The 24,728-nt window shown below is 40.5% G+C and overlaps 1 protein-coding gene across 1 annotated transcript in view; it reads left to right on the top strand.

The window, feature by feature from the left end:
* The window catches only part of wwc3 (WWC family member 3), a 38,258-nt gene that overhangs the window by 5,068 nt on the left and 8,462 nt on the right, over window positions 1-24,728 (top strand). The window contains exons 2-14 of the mRNA XM_023290122.3: window positions 9,498-9,607; window positions 9,790-9,990; window positions 10,472-10,548; window positions 11,792-11,871; window positions 15,497-15,626; window positions 16,936-17,085; window positions 17,269-17,342; window positions 20,292-20,540; window positions 21,747-21,836; window positions 22,260-22,831; window positions 22,903-23,023; window positions 23,429-23,509; window positions 23,617-23,703. Coding sequence (XP_023145890.1) covers window positions 9,498-9,607; window positions 9,790-9,990; window positions 10,472-10,548; window positions 11,792-11,871; window positions 15,497-15,626; window positions 16,936-17,085; window positions 17,269-17,342; window positions 20,292-20,540; window positions 21,747-21,836; window positions 22,260-22,831; window positions 22,903-23,023; window positions 23,429-23,509; window positions 23,617-23,703 — 2,022 coding nt within the window. The remainder of the gene's footprint in view (window positions 1-9,497; window positions 9,608-9,789; window positions 9,991-10,471; window positions 10,549-11,791; window positions 11,872-15,496; window positions 15,627-16,935; window positions 17,086-17,268; window positions 17,343-20,291; window positions 20,541-21,746; window positions 21,837-22,259; window positions 22,832-22,902; window positions 23,024-23,428; window positions 23,510-23,616; window positions 23,704-24,728) is intronic.

The following is a 24,728-nucleotide window of genomic DNA, read 5'->3' as shown; positions in this document are numbered from 1 at the left end:
TTCTTTTTCATTGACACACAATATGTTTGTCTTCGTCTTTCACCTCGCTCCTTGTTCTGGAAGCTCAAACCACTTTCCTCCAGCAGTTAGTGTTACAGGCGTTTCCCCCCCTTTGATGTCCAGCTTTCTCAACTGACAAGCCTGTTTTCTGAATGATTTACAACAATAAAAACTGTCACTGATGGCTTAAAATCTGCTTTGCACGAGTTCTCAGTTGATGCCCTTCTTCAACGGCTGCAGTTGGCAGTCAGACCTGTAGGTTGTTTGTGTTTTATGTGTATATTGTGAAGAACGCTACCTAAACAGGACATGCCAGACTCTGTGGACCAACCTCGAGCTCTGGGCCACCATTGTTTTTTTTTTTGTTCCCTTCCACACATCTGCACAATTCTTATTCAGAAAGAAAGAAAAATGCAGTTGACAACACCGGCAGAGCTATTTGGTATCGAAGTTTCTGTACTTTGCAGCCTATTCTTTACATCACACTCGAGGTAACAAGAAACTAGAAATATTTCTCCTTTTACTGTGATTCAACTGCTTTTTATTTGCTAGTAGTCTAGTGTGGTCACGATTCTAACTTTGCCCAACAAGTCTATTCAGCCTTCAGAAGCAGTTTACACTATATAATGTAACCTCAAGTAGATTTAAATCCATCTTTAAGTGTTTATTAGTGTACAGTCTTTACCTACAATTATAGCTTCCCATATCAAAACATATTTGACATTATTACAGCTTTGTAATAAAATATAGTGATTAATTATCTGTTTATTATCTGTACAGTAGCACATAGTTTTGAGTTGCTTTATAGCTACTTAAAACTACATTGTAGTGTAATAAACTACTCATTAAATATTTATATTTGTACTATAAATGCTAATCTGACTATGGGTGGTGGCTTGACACTTGGAAAGAAGGATTACTTGTTTGGTTGCTGATAGTGAGAGGAGACGCTTGATGCTGCTCTCATGTATGTACAGCAAATGTGAAGCAGCAGCTGTCCAAAGGTAATAAAGTCCATCTAACTGCCATTTCAATGCTTACTTTTGTTCTGTTCACAGGGAGTTATGTGTTAAGGTATTTCTTGGCCAGGCACAATTACTTCCTGGAGTCACTATGAAGCCATTCTTGTTTTAACACTTAACTTTTTCACAGACTAAACGATTGAAAAATACAACATATTAACTGATGAGCTTTAAATGAAAAAAAGTGCCTTACTGTTGTTTTAAAATAAAGTACATTTCGAAGCTTCTTTACAGAGAGAATACGTTTGCTACAATGAAAGGCGTTACTGATTTTAGAGATTGGATGCAATAGTTTAGTTCAGTTTTATTTATAAAGCATCAGTTTACATCATAAGTCATCTTAGGACATCTGTCTCTTATCAGTGCATATATTCCACTTATGTACAGGCCAGTATGCTACTCCATTACCACCTTATTTAATGATGGTAGAGCTGTAGTTTTGTGCCGACAAAGAGGAAAAAAGGTCTGCATTTAGAGGGGAAGGGAATGAAAGAGGCATAAGTCAGTGGAATGTCACTCAGGAAACTGGATTTAAAGTCCAGTCTCTTTTAGTATTATTTTTGGACTTAAGTCTTATTTTGATTTTGGTTTTCACTTGCTGCTTTTTTGTTGGTGTTTGGTTAAGTTTAGACACCAAAACTACTTGGCAAGTTTTAGAAAAGGACTGTGATTTGGGTTAAAATACACCCTGCCACTATGTTTAGCACATTAGATTTTGCATGTTTCCAGGGTGATGAGTTTGCATGGCCTTAATCCCTTGACTGTAAGAGGTTGCCTGTGTTGTCAGGGTTACTTACTATTTATCAATGTTCACAATGGGTCTTTACTGGCCCATGTGTACAGTAATGATGTGCTTTGATAATGGGTCATTTAATGGGCTTTTAACATCCAGATTGGGTGTTCACATGCAGAACACAGGTCAAGATCATATAATATTGAATTATAGAGAGAAACCCAACAAATCCAATGATTTCCTTTGAACAAACACATTGTGACAGTGAGAAGGAAAACAACTCCTATTTAACAGGAAGAAATCTCCAGCAGAACCATGCTTAGGGAGGGCAGCCATCTGCCTCGACCGCTTGGTTGAGGGTAAATGAATGATTAAAGTGATTATGGCTTGGATGCTGTTATGGTCCTGTCACCGTGTTTATATGTGCTGTAGTATTCAAAGTGATCTTCTAAAGAGCTCCTTTTGCTTTTTTATTTAAGTGCTCCACCTGTACTTGAGTAATATTAGAGTTGAGAAACACAGCCTCCTCTTCCAGCCCTGATAGCGAGACAGTTTCACTTGGATCACAGTTGACCCAACTGTGCTCCGCTCCCTTCCATGTGTCCAGACGTTGTCTAAATGTGTACAGAGACAGGGATCTTGGTCTACTTATAGAGACCTATTTCCATAAGATTCAACACATAATGGGAGAAGTGGGTGTCTGTCCGTCTGTCTGTCAGTCGGCTGCTTTAGGCCACGCTCTGAAATGCTGCGCCAGCCCTCAGAGAGGCTGGACATAAATGACATTCCTCCCAAAGTTGTTTTCACGTTTCTTTTTTAACACAGAAAGGAATTTTTAGGCCAACGACACTTGGGGATTTTTTTTTTCTCAGAGACTGTGTCTGTCACCCTCTAACAATATGAGAATGAAAGCAGGTGGCATTTGTGGTGCAAATTGGAGTTAAAAGGGGAACATGCAGAATTTCTAATCTCGCTTCATGCCTACAACGTTGTGTTGCTGTCATCACATTTGTTGTTTTTCTGGCTGCATGTGCAATGCTTGTTATCCAGAGTTCGAGCCTCAAATCGTATTTGTAGACTTCAGCAGCTGGTTTGCGGTGACGATAAAAGACTCTCAGTGGCTGGATAAGTTTATCGTTGTGATTTTGATTTGAGGCATGCAGCTTGCTTTTAGTCTTCTGCTGTGGTTGACTCTGGGTGTTTTATCACACTAGTGTTTGGCGCAGTTATATAGTGAACCATCACACAATTAAGCACCAGTGTCATAAAAGCAGTACATCTACACTCTGTGGTGACAAGATGTCTAAATTGAAGGAGTTGGAGGAGTAGTCAACAAAATGTTTTTTAATTTAATGTGAACTGAGTGAACCATATGAAAGGCGGCAGGAGTGGCTTTGAATTTTTGTTAGGAGCTTGAAAACATGTGGCTGTCAATTCTTAGTGAGCTCATTGTGGTCAGACTGAAGGATGGTAACCCAAATCCAGAGCATAAACCCAGCTTCTTGGGTCCCGTAATGAAATGTGAGAAGCAATATTATTTTTAGTGTAATGCACTGTCATCTTGGTGGCACATCCTAATTGTCGTAGTGCAGGAACAAAGGCGAAGGAGCTGGTGGGGATGACCCAACCAGACGAGGTCCGGTGGCCCAGACTCCTGTTTCACATGCCTTTCCCATGCAGCAGCCCGTCACCAGGCAAAGGGGAGAGGGGGGCCCGCTACAGATAGAAATATCCTGTGGGACAACCCAGGATGGCACAGATTATTCTAGAATTAGCAAATGTCTTCAACAACTAAATATATTTTGCTGGGAATTTGTGAGACACGAGCAGGCCCTGCAGCATTTCATTCCTCCACAGCTGAACATGCTTGTCATTCTCTCGGTCTCTAGTTTTTCTATTTCAGATAAGTGTCTCATTTTCTGTTTCTTCTTGGATCGAAAGAGGATCCTGGAGAATGTGTAAAATTTTAGAACAAAACATCGGCCCTTATTAATAACCGCATGCATTTGTTTCTATTTGAGCAGCTTAACTAGCCATGCATGTATATTTTTGTGCTTAAGCCCAGTTGTACATTACAAACTTGTACATACTTCACATTTCTGGTGATTTTCCAATCTATTGTACTGTGTGTCTGTGTGCGTGCGTGCGTGCGTGTGTTTTTTCTTTATTGTTTGTTTGTTTGTTTTGTGGTCTTTGATTGTTTTCAATGCTTGACTTGAGATACAGCACTAGAGCTGCCACCAGTCATTATTCTAATTGTCCACTAATCCAGTTGTTTTCCAGAACCTGAAGTGACATCTTCAGATGTCTTGATTTGTCAGACCAACAGTTTCAAGATATTGACAGAGAAAAGCTGAAAATCTGCACTCTGCAATAGAAATGAATAGTCTTTAAATCTAAAAAGGTTCCTAACTGAGTAAAGTGACCCAGAAGTATCTAAGCCATAAGGTTGAATTCTTTAAATGCCAAGAAAAAGGTGCTTCAGTGCGTCTTTTCTCCTTTAGCATAGAATACACAATTCCTTTTAGTAACAGCATTCAAAGCAACACACTATTCACAGATGACAACATCCATCGCAGCATAATTTGCATAGCTGAGTATTGGTAAAGTCTTTGGACTGTGGTTGTCATTTCCTATGTCCTTTTCAATTCTCATTGACATCTTTCCTTGACCTCATGACATTTTCCATCAAGGTCAAGGAAAAATATTTAGGAAAAAATTTCAGCTGTAATTTTTAGCCAGCTATTAGACTGCAACCTATAAGTCTACGGTGATTCTAGAGAGGCTGGGCACAGTGGTGTTTTAATGCTCCAAAACCATTTCTGACTCTGCAAATTTTTTCTTACTGTGGACTTACTTTTTCCTGCATTATAAAGTCTTGCACCTCTGTGGAAACAGCACAGCCGTGGTTAGAAGTAAGAAGAACTCAAAAATGTCCTCTGTGCAGTATCACAAACTTACAGTACCAGAAATTGTTCAAAAAGTAAACAAATGTATTTTCTTGAGTTATCTGACAAAAATTGAAAATACCTGGAATCTACACGTACAACAATTTTCCAAGTGCCCACTGGTGATACCAATACTGGTTACTATACTATAGATATTTTACAAACTTAAGCACTTATCTCACTACTCTGCACATAAACTCTAAAGATATATTTCACTCTGCTAAATGTGTTTCCCAACGACTTGCTGAGAACATGCTCCTCTGTATAATTTTTTTGAGCCATTCTGTATTTATTGTATTGGCCAAGTGTTTTTTTTTTCTCCATCATTCCAACTTGTTTCCATACTTGTCTGTTTTCTGCTCCTGTGTGAACTCAGGCTGCAGTTCAGCTGACTAGTCCCTGAATTTTCGTAATGCGACTGTTGACTCAGTAATTGTTTCTCGGCAGTGCCAAGGAGCACATAATGTCTTGTTTTTTACCAAAGCTATTGTAAATACTTCATTTCAAGTGAGAAATGTGAATTACAGTCATTTTGATGAATGCATCACAATTCCAAGCTTAGATTTGGTTAATTTTCTTGACCAAACTGCACATCACACACATCTAGTTCGTTTGAGGGTACGTTGAAAACTAATATCATAATGCCAACATGCTCTAAATTACTTTCCTAAAAATCAGATTTTATATTTCACTCAAAACTGCACATATAAAACTGATGGTTGTATGAATGTAAAGTTAGGAAGTAACTACTATTCATCTTCGGGAGACTGAATTTCATGACAATACATCCACTGGTTGTTGAGATATTTCAGTTTGGACCAAAACAACCAGTCCACAGACAGACAGTGACAACATTAGCATGGCTAAAAACTCCCTGCCAGCACCTGTTGTAGAGTTACAGTAATCCTATTGGAGCTAAACAATAATCCTATAGGAATATAGTTATTATAGAAATAAGTGTTTAGTGTTAAAAACCAAAGCTAAGCAGTGTCAGACCTGCATTTTTCTGCTGGTTAATGCATGTTGTTGACTGTCTCGCAGTGTCAGCAAACATGACTTTTAAGGGTCACTGTGTCACACTGACAAGGGATTGACTCAATTATATCTCTTTGAGCTTGTCTGACTGAGGCTGATTGACAGAAATGGTTTAAATGAAGACATACCAGGCAGAGCTAGCTTCAATTTCACTGTATTCTGGCTGAATTCTTTAAATGCATGCTGTCACATTACCCCTTTGCTGCTGTATGCTGCTGTGTGTTCTCCTCTGTGTGAGTCTGTTATGCAGCGGTTTACAGACTCTCCCAAGACCAAGACATGACTTGGAAAAACACAGGCTGCTGTCACAAGACTGCGTAACAAACCAAACATTCAGATTTTCTGATATTCAGATCTGTGAGAGGACATGTTTTTCTCCCCGTCTCTCTCCCTGGGGAGGTCAGAGGCCAGTTCAGGACTAACTTCCCTCTGACGTCGCACAGCTTCCCATCCAAAGCTACTTGTGGTCATCCTCTCTGTTTGGACTCAGTCCAGAACATATTGTTTTAATGCTTTTGCTTTGTCTTGTCATGGTTCCTCCTTCAGTCATTATTTAGATAAAAACCTGTTTGCAAAGGTGGAACTGTCTCCTCTAAGTGTTTAAGTATTTACAAGAGCAGTTAGTGTCTGGACGTTTGTTTACCTTTAACAAACACTTAAAGCAGCAGCAGGTAGGGAGTGCGCTCGTGTTTGTCTTGTCCTGATGTTTGGCATTCAATAGCTCACGTGACGGTCCTTTTAACACTGTCACCATGCTACTTATTGCCTGTCTGTTGTAGATTTGTGCAGTTATTTAAGAAACTGCTAAGGGCCTTAGCAGTTCTTTTTTGGGAGAATGTTTGGGTCTGTTGTAGGACTGAACAGCTTGTGTGCTTCTGTGGAGAAAATGCTTGTAATAGTGTAGAGGCGAAACGAATAGGTAGCAATTATTGATCAGTCATTTAGTCCAGTCGTTCCCAAACTGGAATTATGCCCAATTTCTCTTATATTTATCTTGTATCACTTACCTTTTTTTGTTCTGTTCTGTTCTGTTTTTTTTTTTTTTTTTTACATATTTTATTTATAATTTCTGTTTTCAGACAATTACAACACAATCAAAGAACACCCAACAGTTGCCAGTACAAAAGAAAAGAAAAACAAAACAAAAATTAGATTAAAAAAATAATCTTCATATATAAATATAGAAATGTACATAAACACACGTATAAAACATGTAAAAATAGATACAGAGTTGATCAGTCCAGGCCATACTAAGGGGAAGTAGGGATCAGCTACGAAGCCGGGAGACCTTTTGTTCTGTTCTGTTTGAGTTGCTTGACCTGGTCTGGAATTGTTTCTAAGTCGATCATCAGAGGATGTAATACTTCGCTGGAATTGCTCACAGACATATGATGAGGGATCATGAAACGTTTTAAAGTAGGTATTGGATAAAAAAGAGAATAATGATTCCGATTATTGAAAAAAATGCTGAATACCTTGCCCGATAATTGGCTAGACCAATAATTGGTTAAGCCTTATTTTAAAGGTCACAAGCTAAAAATGGGTCAGTGTTGCTGGATGAGTCAATTGGACAGAATAGGCAAGTGTTTTGTTAATCAATTAAGTAATATTCCAAACACAAATATAAAATATTTTCTCATTTTGGCCTCTCTAGTGGGAGGCTTAACATTTATAACAATTAGTATTTATATTTTCAGGTCCATGGCAGTATAATTGTACTCTGTATTCTGATAATTTATTAAAATATGTTTGTAAGTATTTGAGAGTGGGTATTTGAACGACACACTCAAGTAAATTTTCTCTCATTATTGTATAACTAACTAAACAATAATATTGCTTTGCATATAAGTAATGCAGAATTTCCCAAAATGCACTGAGAGTTTATTGAATTTGATGTGTTAAAGGTTACTGACAAGCCTGTGTGATTCATCATCAAGGAGGGTTCAACAGCTCCAAGATGTTTGTATTGGAAAATATTTCAGGTGTTGTTAGTACACCAATTTGTGAAAGGCCCCTTTGAAAGACGAGGATGAAATCTGTGATTTCTTTTAATTTGAACCATCAGCATGTGTCTCAGTGCTGCTGGCATTTGGCATGAAAACCTGTTTCTTGTCTCTTTAAAAAAAACAAAACAAGGAAGCATAATCTTGTGAAGTGAGTTTGTCCTGAGTGTGTGCAAAGGGGAGCACTGCAGTGTCTGTCTCCTGAGGAATGTGGTGCAGAATGTCTCAGCGACTCTCTGGGCCGTCCCCTCATTGTATGCATACCTCACCAGGATCAGGCCTCCTGCACCGTCTGCATTGTGAGCATACTGTGGTGGAAGGGGTCACCGTCGCCGGACCCCCTTTTGTCTGTGCCGATTGATAGTAATCAGTTACTGTATGTGCTGCTGTCATCAGACTCACTGGTTCGCAGCTCACAGATACGTGTTGGGTTAGTAGACATAGTCATGTATCAGCCTGATGTCATTAGCTCTGCCCTGTCGTAGTCACTGTTGCAGCATGTCGCGGGGTGTGCTGGTGGGTGAAAAAAATTTCAATGACAAGAAACAGCTATGGGGAAAAAGGAAGTGAATTTATCATCAGGTTTTGTCAAGGCTAGCTGCTGTTATTTTTAGCCAGTTTGATTTGGATTTGGCCTATTTTTTTGCAGTTGACTGTTTATTGGCTCTGTTTTAGCGCCATTTCAGTGTTGTTATGCCATTAAAATGATACATTTCTATGTCATAGAAATGTCAAACTTTAGTCTTTACTAAAGTACGTTTTTCCAGAATTTGGACTATGTGAGGCAGGTGTAGCCAGCAAGCTATGAGGCTCTTTGGATATGTTATGTGTGAAATGTCCTGTGGAAGTCTCTGGGCATCAACACAGTTTACGTTGACGTACCTTCAGAACTAGCAACAGCTGGCTACCTGAATTGATCTGTTCCTTCCTTGAGGAGTACATTTGAAATCCTGTAAATCTCACAAATACAAGAAGAGTAGTTTTAAGTACAAAGAAATGCTGCTTAATGCTCTGCTTAATGAATATTCAGTATTTGACTTATGTGTGATATTTTTTCTACAATTCTAAAATAATGGATTCTTGGTTTCTTAATGCTGTAGTTTTTTTCACTATGAAACAAAAACTGTGTGCTTCTGGCTTGTGACCATGAAGTTCTAATGAAAAATGTGCTAACACAAGGGTTTTCTTAACAATAATAATAATAGAATACAAATCTGAAGTTATAATAGAGGCAGTGCTATAACTGCAGCTCATTAAATAGGCTCTGCCTGTATTTTTGCTACTAGAGGTTGAGATGCTGGGGAGAGAATATCCTTCTGAACAAATGATTGCTTTTTTTGTTTCTTTCCCCTTAATTGCCATTGAAAATGCCATTTTATTTGTGTAATAAATGAGACAGAGCATTTGATGGTAGGAGGGGAGGGACAGAAAACCAGTATTCTGTGAGCTGGTTGTTGAATTGTATTCCTAGAATAACTGAGTACAATTTCACAAGGGAATGCAGTAAAACTAAATATGGTGATAATTTTTTCTGTTTTCTGTGGGAATTGATTCTCAGTATTATATCAGAAGCATTCATTTTAATGGATGAAATGTTCTGATTATTGGTAAAGGAAAGTTTTTATTGCTTGTAAGAAAAAGTGCAGGATACTGAGAATCTTAACAGTTTGTCTATTATCTCTGCAGCTGTTACAAAAGCGTAGATGATAATTTCTTGGTGTTTCTGTTGCACTGAATTATTCTCAAATATTTTCAGGATCACCAAACCGCTGACATTTGCAGACTGTGTTGGCGATGAACTTCCTCTTGGGTGGGAGGAAGTTTATGATCAGCAAGTGGGAGTTTACTACATCGACCACATTAACAGTGAGTACATCCCATGCCCTTTCTGTCCACACTGTAAAATTTACTCTGGATTGGAAAAAATTATATTACGAATACCAGATTTCACTTTTTGCTCAACATTAGATGTCCCCTTAATATCAATACAGAGAATATGTGTCTTCATTATTTGCTGATTTGCCCTTTCTGCTTGGTTCTTTTGTCAGAGACCACCCAGATTGAGAACCCGCGGACTCAATGGCGACAGGAGCAGGAGCGCATGCTGAAGGAGTACCTTGTCGTGGCCCAGGAGGCCCTCAAAGCCAAGAAGGAGATGTACCTGGTCAAGCAGCAGCGACTGGAGCTGGCTCAGCAGGAAATGTTGCTCTTCCATGAGCTCTCTGAGGACAATCGCTCCATCACCAGCAGTAAGCTGCACTAATTTCCAGCTCAAGTCCCCTACAGACTTCCAGCTCCCATAGTTGACTGAGAATATGTGCACAACTCTGTGTTTTATAATAAAAAATCATATATATGACCATAGATTGAGAGAGAAAATTAAAGGATGAGAAGCGTGTGAACCTGCAGGCTCAGTAAGAACAAAAATCCCGACCTTGGTTGACCTAATCATCTGGCCTGGACATGCTATATTGCTGATGTCCCTTCAAGACCCGGTGGGGGGATGCAGATCTATAGAAAATCTTTCAAATCCTCATTCCTTGTTCACCCCACCCTCCCTTTAACCACCTCCACCCAGTTCCTCTGACTCCAGCCAGCTGTCACACACAAAGACTGGGAGACGACACTGGATCCCCCTTCATCTCTTGCCATCACAGGTTAACCTTAAAATCATCACTATTCACTCACTTACGGTCCTCCCTGTGTTCTCTTCTTTTTGTGTGTTCACAGCGCTCTCCGGCTCGTCCTCAAACGCGAAATACGACCCTGACCAAATCAAAGTGGAAATAGCCTGTAGACGAGAGCGGGTAAGTCATTATCGGAGGAGAACAATGGCCTGCAGTGAGGGGCCCTTTTTGGGCAGAGAAGGGGGCTGGGGTGTGGCCCCTACAGGATACTGTGGCTCTGGCCCGGGGCCTCAAGAGGATGAGGATGAGATCACCATCAAAGGGTCAGACAGAGGCTAGGTCCTTGAGTCACAGGGCCAAGTAGGACATTGCTCTGAGATCAGTAATATGAGTGAGGGTGGCTCGAGACATTTTAACCTGAAGTCTTGTACTGAAAAGATGAGTAAGACGTAATTGTAATGTTACTATAGAAATCCGTCGACTGGAACAAACCTAGAACAACTCGAGACAAATTGAGGTTTGTACTGACACAGCAGACAACACCCATTAATCAACACTTATAATTTGATGTAGGCAGCAACTGTGCCATGACCTGAATGGTCATGTGAGATGGTGTTAGTATGCACAGAAATTATTTTGGAACTGGTGCTAAATCGCTCCTCTAGATGGAGATTATTTTCCTTCTCAAACACTGTTCTAAAATGTAAATATATGAGGGTGTAGCCTGCAACATGTTCAGGCTCTTAGACACTTTGATAACAAACTTCAGGGGGATTCTTTCTGGCAAGATTTGATTCATTTATACAAGCAGGGTGGTTCAGGAGGTTCAGCTGTTTTTTTTTGGGTTTGTCGTTTTAGGCATTTTTGCTCCAGAATAGGGGTGGGGAAATTTTAAAAACAAAAGCAACAGAGGTGGATTTCAGATTCACTATAGCTCAAACCCCCCAACAACAGTTTGTCATACATTTCCCAGTATGGCACTACACAGCATCCTTTGCCAGTCCTTCATTGTCTAGAAAATGCTCATCTGTTTAAAACTCCATTTCATAACACACTTTCTGCTAAACCATGGTAGTCTCTGAGCCGACACGAAGATAAAACCGATGATAAACTAAACTTCTCTTTAAAATTAGTATATTACAGCACCGGTGTCCTATTTTATATTATTGTAATACTCAAAAATACATTAGACTGTGTCACATTTCACAACCACCATATGTTATTTTTGCATCAGTAACAGATCACTTTTTCAGGAGAGAATGCCTCAGTGTGTGATCCGCTGTGAGTTGATGTGTGCCTCTGTATAAACAGAGCTGAGCATTCCTGTATGTGAATAGTCATGACTAAGCAGTTTTGGCCAGCGATGGTGGTGAGAGAAGCCCATTGTACGCCATGGTAACCCGGTGCTCACTTGTGTCCGCAGCTCTCCAGACTGAAGCAGGAGCTGGCCCAGGTGAAGCAGGAGCTGCAGTATAAGGAAATGGGAGTGGAGACCCTCCAGGAGTGAGTGTTCCTCTGCCTCTATGTGTCCCAGGCCCACCCTTCCTCTCATGACCACCCTTCTCCTTCCTACAACAGGCCCACTGCTTCCCCACCCAGCGGCCTTTTCCCTTTTCATATTCCCTCTCACCCTCTATGCTTGGTCATCTTAAACTGTCTTTTACTTTTCCTGCCCACATCCTATGTCCAAACTGTTGCATGTTAATGTTACATGGATGCTAAAATATCCCTTTAAAAATAGTTGAGTCCTTTTCATTCAGCAGAAAATTGTTGAACTGTCAACGATTTGAAGCAGAAAGCCCTTTGACCCATATTATAGAAACTGAGAATGTTGAAAGAAGAATATACTTTCCACCAATTGTTTTAGAGGAAGTTTTCCTGAATCTTTAGTGTCCTTTCTCAAATTTGTGTTACTTTTCAGACACATACATATAGCGTCTTTCTGTTCTGGGAACATTTCTAAATGGTTCCAAATTTCATGTTAGAAATAGAAGCTCCACCTCTCTGAGGGGGGAAAAAAGAGAGTGTTTGAGAAAAGGCAAATGGAGGGAGTTTTTTGATGGAAAAGGGGACTCCACCTCAGGAAGAGGATGCACCAGTGGAGTGCAGGGAGCCAAGGCTCAGCCTGGAGAGGAAGTTGTTCCATGGAGAGGGGAGGAGGAGGAGGAGGAGGTGTGGGCTCAAAAGCAGTTTTCAAAAACACAGAGATATCTGGCAGCAAATTCCTCTGCACTTCCTGAGTCCTGGCAAAGAGTCCCTTATCTCTTAGATAATACACAACTCAAGTGATTCTCAGAATAGCCAAGAGAATACACAGCTTGCAGAAAACATGGATGCATCCTCCTTTTGAGTTTTTTTTTTTTTTTTGTGTGTGTATACGTGCTTGTATGCGTGTTTGTGCCTTTGTTTGTCTGTGCGTATGTGTGCGCGTTCTATTGTTCCTTCTGGGTTAGTTTTTGCCCAGTAGGGCTGAGGCCAGGAGAGGACCCTATGGCTGTTGTTTTTTCTCCAATCTCAGCTGTTGTCAGCAATATAGCTAATTGTTCTCCACACCATGTCACATCAGATAAAGCAAACAAACAGTTTCTGGTGTAGAACCCCACTCCCTGTTGTCGTCACTACTTAACTTAAAGAATTCAGGAGTTGGAGTCACACAAGTATCTCTTGTACTCATCTGTGCTCCACCTTATCTTGATAAATTTTGAGACGCTGCATTTTTCGCTGATCTGTTTCTGTAGCCAAAATCCCAAATGGTAGTTTTGGGAAGTTAACTGACTGAACATCTATATTGCTCTACAGTGCACAGGATGGGGGCAGGGGTTGGGTGGTGGGTCAGTACAGGCAGGCACAGAGGGTTGGGTGGGTAGTGCTTTTTTTTTTTTTTTTTTATTTTTTTTTTTGCTAAGCATATAAACTTATAAACTCCCAGGCCCTGCCAATGGGGTGGGGGGAACAAAGCAGGGCTTGTTTTGGGAGGAAGAGGCAGGGTCGGGTGGATGAACAGTACCTGCTGTTGAAGGAGAGTGGGGGAAGCAGGCTGTGGTGAGGGGAGGCCACGTGCCAGGCCCACTGATGGAGGAGACACCGAGCTGTGCTCCTCCAACTTCCAACCAACCAACTCCCCACCCCCCAAATGAACACACTTGAACACACTGAAGAAGCAAGATGATTAACTGGGCATAACATAGATCAGTATGCAGATTCGTTATGTGTTATGGCTCTGTTGTTTATTATTTTATAATCAGTAGACAATTCAACCATGTGGCATCTGGATTCCTTAAGTTTTCTGTGAAACAGCTTGTCCGATTTCACCTGCTAAATTAGGGAGAATCTTAACTAGACAGAAATCAACCTTTACACTGGTTTGTCACATGCAGTGTCATTATTTCATAACTGACCACAAGCTAAGAAAACACTTGAGTCATTGATGAATGTTACCTCCCACACAAAAATACTTCAGATATTCATTGGATGATTTTTTTTCTTTATTTATCACTGACTTGTCATGTGATATAAAGCACCACCCTCTTGTTAAGAAGTGAAACTCCTTGATTGTACTGAATTCTTATGTAAGCTATAATTTCTGACTGTATATGTGGTTTAAAGTTGCTGTCTTGTCTTTGTCGTAAAAAAAAAAAAAAAAAAAGAAGCTTAGATTAGAAATATTAACATTTCAGTGAAGTGCTTAATAACCACCTATAACAGTTTTCATCAGTGGTCTTACTGCTTCTTTCCACACATTTTCATCCTCACCACTGTCATGATATTGATATAAAGTTACAGTGTATTCATAAATGTGCAAAAACATTGCAGCAGATAGCTATTCTGCCACAATTTAAGTTTTTAAAGAAAACCAAATTATTAAATTATATCTACTTCTATGAAATCCCAGAGCTGACAAAATGTAGTGAAAAATAATAAAACGAGTCAAAAATGAAACAAAACATCAGTTGCTAATATATTTATAATTACTTAAACAATTAAAACCATCATCTGATTGTTAGCATCTGATTGGGGTATAAAGCATAAGCATAAAGCTTTGTATTTCTTTTCACACCTTTTTGTGTAATTGCCTAAACAGCATTTTTAAATATGGCGCCTCTGTGTGTGTGGAGAGCAACTGTTAATTTTTCGATAGTTTGCATCTTTAGCATGTATTAGATTTACTGTCCCTTTTGCTCTTACTGCCCCCTTTCCGACTGCCCTGTGCAAGAACACATGCACACACAAACCCAACAGGCACAGGACACGCTGAAATAGTGTTCTTTCAGTTGGTCCAAGCCACTTTGTTTGTTTTCTGTTTACAGAGCCAGGGCTGTGTTACAACTCTGGATTGTTTTTTCAGCCTTCACACAGAATGGACAACTAGTGCACTGTGACGTGATAGCAGCACCCTAAAAAAAATGTTTGGTTTTACTACTTTTTGTCAGTTTGGGGCCTTCATGTATAGACTATAGTCTTACAAGTCTCCACAATGCTGTGTCAGTGCTGGAGAATTGTGTGGCTGCACCTGTTATCATTCTACTGTAGGGGTACCAACACTTAAATCAACCACAATTGTTATGGGCCAAGCTAGACCCAGAATGGAGTAACCATGTCCCTGCAAAATATTGGCGGGGGAATTACTTTGGAGGACTATTTTCATGCAGGGAGGTAAGCGCTGTCATTAAAATGGCTAATTTACCAAACAGACCAAGCATGCCTGCCTTGTAGCATGCTCCATATCTTTGGCTAAACTTGCCATTTTCAACATGTAGGTTGCTGAATGGAGGTGGTTGTTGTTGTTTCCTGTAGCCAAGAGTATTTTGAAAGAGGTAATATGTAAATGGAGGAGGAGAAGAATGTCATGTGAAATATAGAGTGGAAATGCCAGGCTGATACCTGCAGTCTACATTTGCTGAGTCAGACTATACACTGTAGACCCGAACGCCGATAAGAATATTGGAAGGAAAAGATAAAACCTACATACCCAAGCAGACATCTGTTCAAGAAAGGGTCCCAAATTTTATTGATATAATATATTGATCATCTTAGCTTGTCGGTTGCAGGTTCTAAAGTAATGAGTTCCATGACACTTTGTCACAAATCATAGCGGCCATATTGATGTTTTTATTTTTTATTTTTACAGGATTGACAGGAAGATGTCCTGCAGTCAGACAAACTACAAGCTGGACGAGGCTCAAGCCATCTTCAATGAACTGCGTAGCATCAAAAAGGCCATCAGCACAGGCGAGAAGGAGAGGCAGGACCTCATCCAGGTATCAGTTTTATTTTTTTCTTGTAAAGATGATCTGTACTTCCAGTCATCAGATGTTTACGTCTGATACCGTTGTTGTTGGCATATTGGATGCTGACCTCTAGTGTCTGTTAAACTCTACTCTTCTGCAGCTTCTCCTCATTGTCTTTTTATAAAACACATTTCCAGACGTGAATCACCGACCACATCTAACGATTTTGTCAGCAGACCAAAACATACGGTGTATTAATAAATAGTGAATAATCGAGTGGTAAGAAGACGGTGATTCAGGCCAAGTTTCAGGCCACATTTGCTCAGGCATTTCCTGGCAATGTCTAAATGTAGCTGAGCACGTAGTGACGGCAGATGATTTTAGATGTTGCGATAATTTCAAGAAGAGATGCATCAATTTTTCATGTCTGAAACCTCCTGTTGGCAGGCCACTTTGCATTTTTGGTTGTTTTTATCAGCGGAAATTTTACTCTGAGGTATTGTTAACTCCTGCTGTAGTGGTCCAGAGACACCTCTGTTTTATTAACCCTTTTAACCTATGAAGTTTTTGGCAGTTGTTTTGATGTTTAGTTTTTTGTTTTGTTTTTTGTGCTCACGTGGACTCATTTTTCACTGGAATATGAAATCCCTCAGTGGAAAAAGCACAACCATGGCGAAAAATAGAGACGGCTCAAAATATTTTTTAGTGTAGTGTGATAGCTATCATACCAAATCTTAAAAAGAAGACACAATGAAAGTTTAATTTATTAAGTTTATTATTTTAGAAAGTAAAAAAAAAATAATTAAAGCCTGGAATCAACATGCACAATTTTTTCCAAGTGCTCACAGGTATTTCCAGTACTGAGGGGGGGAAAGTGGTGGGTCTACATACTATACATATTTTATGACAGTACATTTTTAATTTGTTTCCGTACTTCTGTGCTCTATGTAACCACAGTCTGCAGTTCAGCCAAATAGTCCCTTAGTTTTGTCACATCAGTGTTGGTCACAACTGAATCAGTCATGACTTCTCAGTTGCACCCAGGAGTCCTTTTTTTTTCTTACAGGATGTGGTGCTTTTCTTCGTGAATATTTGAAAGGAGCTGTAGTATAAAATTATTTTCAGGAAATATCACAATTTTAATCTAGAGTAGGTGAGTTTTCTCACACGATTAGTTCAATGGCTGTCAGTGAAGTAAAAAATGTGGCTGTTATTTCTTTCTTTACAGTTTCTGCCTCTGATAGATTGTGTCATTTCAATGATTTTTTGTTTTTAAAGCTGCATGCAGGTTTTGGGATTCAGCTGGGTTAATATTCTGTTTTGTTGTTTAATCTCACAGAGCCTGGCTAAGCTGACAGTTAACTTCCAAAGCAGCTTGTCAATCAGCGACTCGGCCAGCGAGGTGGCGAACAGCACTGGAACCGTGGGTGATTCGTGTAATCTGCAGCAGTACTGTGACACTGGCTGTCAGACTGACATCATGGGAGAGGTAGGAGGCACTGCTACTCCTCCCTGTCTGCGCCTGAAGTTATGATCCGTAGCTCCAGTGATGACTAAATTAACTTATTTATACCACATGAAGCTTCCCATACTCCCATCATATATTTGAAATGACTAATCTGTTAATATGTGTTCCTGTGATCCATGCATGTAACGTTTTATTTCTCTTTAGTATGGTCCCCAAGATTCCTCGCATCTGGTGGACAAAGTGAAACTCAACTGGCAGTACGAGGAAGCCAAGAAAAAGTAAGTGTGTCTGGGTGTTTGTTGTTTGTCAGTCGTAGTAGTGTGACACACTGGCATGCAGCAGTGACTCACAGGCCCCGTCACCCCCTCTCCCTGTGCGTCGTCCAGTGGGAGGATGTGTTATGAATAGTATTTGCGCCCGGTGGCCGTGGCTGCTGAGCGATGTCTGGCCAGCAGAATGAGCTGGGTGGTCACATTCTTGCCTGGCCACGCTGCTGCTGACTGTGTGCTGCCTTTGTGTGCGCAGCCAGAGAGAGGACTGCCCACCGCTTGCCTCAACACACACCCTGCTCCTCCACAAGGTGGTTTAATATACACACTGTTCGGTTAAATATATCCCAGCTCACCCTATAGTGCATGTTATATTATACGTTGGCAAAATCAACACTGGATGGAGGCTGAAATTCCTTGACTTTTGAATGAGGGTACCTATGAATTCAGCAAAAGGTATGTCATTAGGGTGTGTGTTATCTAACGATTGATACATTCCTGGTCGGACACTGTCTTGCAGCCATAAGGAGCTGCAGTGTGCAACAGTGTTATTACGCTGGCTCCATGCACACTTCTTTACAAGATTCATGTTGCTGTGGTGACCCAGCAGCAGCAATGCCAACCATGACATCAGGGAGGTTGGGAGGGAGGGAAAGGGAGAGAGAAGGGAGACCTGTGGAAACTTGCATGCTCTGTCACTGAGTCACTCTGTCTGAAATCCAACACACATAAACACAGTTATTTCATCTGAGCTGAGAGCTAACTCTCTGAGATCCCATTTAACTCTGAATAAACATCTTAGTGATGTACACCTGTAAGACCACTGGCTGATGCAGCAGGTAGCTCAGGCAGAAATTACCACACTGAATGCTGTCATTATAGTCTTGGCATGAAGTGTCTGCTGGGTTCAAATATGTGATCTTATGTGGGGATGATTGTCCAGTGTTGCCATAAACACTTGTGCAGGGAACTTTAGGAGCTTTAGGCCAAGCTGCAGGGAGCATTAACTCAATAACCTGTCTTGCAAATATTAATATGTAGCCATCCAGGTAGGGGCTTTACTTCAGAGAGAAAATGCACAGTCAACAGAACTGTTTAGAAGCTAGTTATAAATATTTCTTTATGCTAGTGCACAGCTTTATCTAAACCCAAAGGAATATTTAAACATTTTTTTATTTACTTTCTGGCAGAGAATTTTATGATGGGATTGATATCACTGTCATATTATAAATATGAAACTGAGGTCATTTTTACACTTTTTTGTATACATAGTACAAACTTTAGATTTATTGTAGGCAGAATTTATGGACAGAGGCAGGCAGACTTTTCCTCAGCTTCATCTGCTAAACAAAGGTAACTGCCTGCAGGCTATATCTTAATATTTAGCATAATTGAGTTAGAATGATAAAATAAAATAAAAAATAAACAAGCTTGATTCAAGTTTAGCTGCAACTACTTGAATAGATATCAAGTATTAAATTAATCACCAACTATTTTGATAATTGATTTGAGTAATATTTTAAGAGAAAAAAGACTAAATATACCAGCTAATTAAATGTGAATATATTCTGTTATTTTGCTCCGCTTTCACAGTAAACAGAATATTTTTGAGTTGTGGAAAAAACAAGGCAGTAGCAGGTGTTATCTTGGGTTTTGGACAACACATTTTCATCATTTACTGACATTTTATAGACCAAAATCCAGATCGAATTATCAAGTTACAACAATTGTTGGATTAATCAAAAATACAAATAGATGTTAGCTCTATTTGAATTTACCACAAATTATGCTTAAACTATTTGTAATAATGAGTACAGCACACCAACAACATTCTTTATTTCCAAAAGATTGGTACAGTTATGTTTTGATTCCTTATCTTGTGATACAAACCCTGTACCAAAGCAAAATTGGAATTATTATTAGAGAGAGTTGTATTTATAAATTACCAATTATGTTGACTAAAAAACTTAGCATTCTCAGTATGCTCAATCCTAATTTATAACAGTTTTTTTTTCATTTAAGTGATAGGTTGTGTGGCTTACATGTTTTTCTGCCTGTCTTCAAAAAGGCTCAGATATTTGTCCCAAACCACTCCAGATGCCAAACAATTTGTAATGCAGTAAATAATTATACAATATATGACCAGATCAGACTTATAAAGAAGTATGTCAAGTATTTCTAACCAGTGTACTCACTGTCTGGTGGACTTGCAATATTTGGCAACATACTGTCACAATATTGTGGCAACTTACAGTGTGATTGCCAAATGTAATCAGGGTTTTTCCTGGCTCAGTGTGGGACTTTGTGGGGAGACTATGCACAGCAATACACGTGATCTGTGAGCAAGATGAATCACTGTTACCTTTTGTCACAGAAATCCATGCATTTTCCTGTTATTTTTGGACATTTGATAAGAATGTCTCTTAGGCTGCAGTAAATAGAACCCAACTGCCGTAACATTTTATCATTTTGGCACTATTGAATTTCCTTTGGCACTGAGTAAAACACCCCTTTCCTCTCTGCAGGTAAAACCCTGGTGATTTGATGTTGTTAACAATTACAACAGTTTATTGTGGCACTTTAATTTCAGCATATACACAATCAGTGTGTTTATGTCAACTTGTCGATGACAGTAAATCCAAAAGTGCCTGATCTGAGTTGAGAGAGCAGTGTGTAAGAGAAACAAGAGGAATGAGGGTTTTTTTCACTCACTCTTGATCATGGCATGTGAACTCCATGCTGTTTGTAATTCAGTGAGAGTGCCAGGCACATTTGGCTCCAGCAGAGTTTATGTAAACAAATGTTCGCAACTAAGCGGACACAGCACGTACCTGCCTACCTCTGACTATAAATTTGTCAGCTGTATGCATGTCAGCATAGCAGTGCCAGGTATGAGGAGAGCAGTAAAATGTTTAAACCAGTTCTTCCCCCCATTAATCCTTCCCACTGCTCTATCAGGGTGCAGAGTATTCAGCACCAGCTAGCACAGCTGGACAGTGAGAGCTGGTCGGGGCGGGCGGAGGCGGACCGTGATCGGGACTTCATGCAGCTTCTGCGCGAGAAGGAGGCCCTCCTGCAGGAGATCATCCTGGTCAGCAAGCAGCAGCATCCACCAGAGACCCTGCTGCAGCTGGAGGAGGAGCGCTCCAGGCTCGAGGAGGAGGTGCAGAGGGCCCACAGCTCCCAGAGCCAGGGAGCCAATCAGAGGTGAGAATGATAGTGATGGTCACCTCTCTTTTTGTTTGTTTTTTGTTTTGTTTTTTTGCCCAAAAAGGACCTTCTAATGCAAAATTGGTACGGGTTCAGAAGTCAAAGTGCCTAATCAATAACATACTATCATTAAATCCATATAATAAATACTAGGTGTATTAATAATTCAATAATAAAATCATCATCATTAGTACAGCATTAATGCAAGAAAAGTACTCAGAGAGCACAGTACTCCGCCAAGACTGCTCACTCATTGTATAATTTCCTACTGATAAGTCCCGATAAGACTGCAGCGGTGGATTTGTAGTAGGATCATCAGCAGGCAACTGACGTAGCGTTCACTTGTTGTCATAGTTACAGTGACACCGTGCTGCTATCTCGCAATGACACAGAAATCTTTAACAAATCCATGAATCGAGATTATAAGCCACATCACTGCCAGAATCTAATCACTTGGTCCTTGTGACATTTCTGACCTTTCCTGAAAATTTCATCCAAATCCGTTAGTCCTTCTTTGAATAATGTTGCGCATGGACAGACAGATTAACAGACAAACGTACGCTGATTGTCACATAACTCTGCCGCGTTCCTTGACGGAGTAATAATGCATACTTTATACAGTCATTGGTAAGGGGTCGGGACGTGTGTGTATAAAAGCCAGCTGATCAAGGAAATGATAACTAAAGTAAGTCTTTTTACATATGATACTGTATTGTGTGTTCACTCTTAGGTTATCTGTTAATTTTTCAGCTATGCTCTTGAAACTGGAGGAGAAATAAGGGTGCCCTCATAGCCCAGTTTATCCTATAAGATATAAACACACTGCTCTCTGATATGAACCTGCTGGCTGCTGTATGGTGCTATAGTAAAGTAGAAGCAGGGCTGATGTGTTCTGATATAGGACGATATGATAGCTTTGAATTTTAGGAATTCTGACCACACATTTTGCCCTTAAATGTTACCCTTGAGTAAATGTCTAGACATGGATGTGCTCATTTAAGTCTAAATAGTGACTTTCTTATTCATCAATTAGCATATCGGAGTTAATAAATTAAACTTCATCCTACTCGTTTTCAGACATTATTCTAGGTTTTGGATGTGGTTCAGTTGTTTTGTTTTGTGGATTTATTTTCTTTTTTGCCTTTATGATACAGTGGCATGTTTGAAATAAATGAAATGAAATCAGTGTGTAACTCCTGACAGGATCCTGCAGCAGGAGAAGAGGAATGTCCTGCTGAGACAGCTGGAGGAGGCAACACGCATCACCACCTACCTTCACTCCCAGCTGAAAAGGTGAAGCACAAACTCATTCTTTATTTTTATTGAATTTTTTACTGGAGCATTAACGTGATTAAACAAGAACCAAAACACCACAGATTAAACAAAATAATGCATAATCACTGGAGCATTCACAGTATCAGTGATTCAAAGGTTCATTAGCACAGCAGCAGTCCTTGAGGGAGTCAGTAAGTGACCGATTTTATAGATCAAATCTGCTGATGAAAGAAAAGTCTCTGTGACAAATCCAAAGCAACAACAAAAGCCCACTTCTCACTCCACACTCACTTGTATGTTTATTCTTTGAGAAAGAAATATTCATGAAACAAAAGACAATTAAATTTCTCCAGAAGTTTAGTCCACACACTCATTCTGTAAAGATTTACTCGTTGTTCATTTGATGACTGTTTCCGTTTTCTAATATTCTTTTGTCTCTAGCCTTTCAGCCAGTTCTCTGACGGTGTCGTCCAGCAGCAGTCGAGGCTCTTTGGCCTCCAGTCGAGGCTCCCTGGCGTCCAGCCGAGGCTCCCTGAGCTCCATCAGTTTCAGTGACATCTATGGTCTCCCTCAGTATGAGCGCCATGAGGGGGCCGGAGAGCCTCTCGACCCTCACTTTCGTTACCTGCTTCCCCCAGAGACCGTGTCCAGAGACTGTTCCATGTTCACTCCCGACCCCATAAACCAGAGCAAACCCAAACGCTCCCACGACACCCCACAGTCCCTGGCCTCCCTCTCCTCCCGCTCCTCTCTCTCCTCCCTGTCGCCGCCTAGCTCTCCCATGGACACTCCCTACCACTCTGCCCCTCAGGACTGCCCACTCACCCAGATGACGGAGGAGTACATGGAGCAGGCAAGTCGCGGCCTGTTGGAGGGGCTGCGGGCTCAGTCTCAAACGCTGTCGCACACCGCCATGCTGAGCAGCGAGGACACGGTCAGCCCCGCCGCTGTGCATCAGCTGGACAACAAGGTTCATAGAGACGGCGGAGCTCAGGCGGCTTTCACCTCCACAGGCAAGTGAATGAGATCTGACCTTTCTCCCAAGAGGTGACTGTTCATGAAATAACCGTGCTTTCTTCTGTAGGAGTGACTCTGAGGGGCAACAGTGCCAACAGAAGTGGCAGGAGAGCCAGGAGAGTTTCTGCAGGTGTTTCTGAAGACGCTCTAGCTACAGACAGCGGTGTGTTCGAGGCCTGGGGAAGGAGGTGAGAGGAGATCCACCCTAACAAGACTGAAAAAAAAACATGAACATCAAGCTGTTGGCACCTCCTAGTGAAAGAGGAGAAGACTGCAACAGTCAAAATAAAGAACACTTTCAGCTTTGATTGCATTGAATGCTATCACAGGGTATCAGTGTCTGCAAAAGAACAAGGAAAAACATCAAATTCTTTAAATCTTTAAAATCTACCTTGAGATCTTAACCATCCTAAGATTAGGTAATAATATCACCCTCCTACAGAAACTGCTTTTGATATCTAAAAGAAATAAATATAGCGAATATCTTGCTGTTTGGATTGCTGGACGATCTTTAGATGATTGTGCAAACAGTTTGTGCCAATTAACGGAGGAGAACTATTTGCTGATTCATTGTTTTGTCGTTCCTCAAACAGGGCAGAGGAGTTCGATGAGATGTCATACATGAAAGAGCTGACATCTGTTAGCGAGCCCACCCAGATCCAACTGGGACTGCTGTGAGTAAACTGTTAGTGTAGAGACTGTATGTGGGTGGCAAGTTCAGTCCCTGTTAGTGTCTCTGTATTAATGCTGCATTCTCTTTGTCAAACTTTCCTGTTTACAGGTGGGAGTCCAGTTGTCAGTCTCTGCGACTGCATCTGCTACAGCTCAAGAATTTGAATAGGTCAATCGTGAGAGACGGCTATAAAGTGTGAGTGCTGTCAGCAATGATGATTAGTGCAATAGAGTTGTACTGGCTTATTTGCTGTTTTTGCAAGTTACATGAGAAGAAGACCTGTCAGCCTGTTAGCGTAGCTCGGCTTAGTTTGTTGAAAACACAGACAAACTGGTTTCCTGGCCCTATTGATAGGTGAAAAAATACTCGTGCCACATTCTCCAATTTGATATTCAACTTTTTGAAGCATTTCGGCAGTTTTTAATGATAAAAAGTTTGACTGGATCCAATATTTGCCCCTCAGCTCTTGTAATTAGTATGATGGAGACAGACAGGTCTCTGGGTTTGATGGGCTTAAAAAATACATGGCAAGGAAATAAATACATAGTGTGATTAAAAAGTTACAAGACTGTTCATATTGGGCATGCAGGAAGTACATCATGGTCATGCCCATGTAACGTGTACAAGCAGTAACTGTCACAAATCAGTAGACCACGTGACACGGCGGCACACACATTTTTGTCACCACTAGAAGGTGCGCAATTGCGATTTCTCAGTTAAAACTGGAGCAGAGTTGTAGCATTGGAGATTTGTCACCTATCACAGACAGTGCCTGACAAGTTTACATAACAAGACTTCTAGAGAGTGTTAAACCTTGATTCTAATTCCTTATGGTCACGGTGGGACAGCTGTGGACACTACAGATGTGCAGGAGGTGCATCTATGTATTCCGTGCAAGCACACTATTGCTGCTGAGCCTCTCATGGACTTGGGGAAATAACAAAATTTCCATCATATGGGCATTAGCATAGTCGTAGAGTACAACAACAGACTTACAACTGTTGCATGAGCACTGGAAGTGGTGTTTCACTGCACATGGAGACTACTTTGACAGGAGTTGCAGCCAAATTTAAGTATGGTACGGTATCATTTTTTACAGTCGGTCTTGGAACTTTTCTATCGCACCCTAACATCTGAGACATAAAACCATCTTGAATTTAAATTTTAAAAATGGTACAAACCACAAAACCACACTTGATATTTTACAGATTAAAATATGA

This window comes from Amphiprion ocellaris, chromosome 2, assembly GCF_022539595.1.
Source record: "Amphiprion ocellaris isolate individual 3 ecotype Okinawa chromosome 2, ASM2253959v1, whole genome shotgun sequence".
Lineage (NCBI taxonomy): Eukaryota > Metazoa > Chordata > Actinopteri > Pomacentridae > Amphiprion > Amphiprion ocellaris.
Note: the sequence above shows the minus strand (reverse complement) of the source record. Positions and strands in the feature narration are given on the sequence as shown.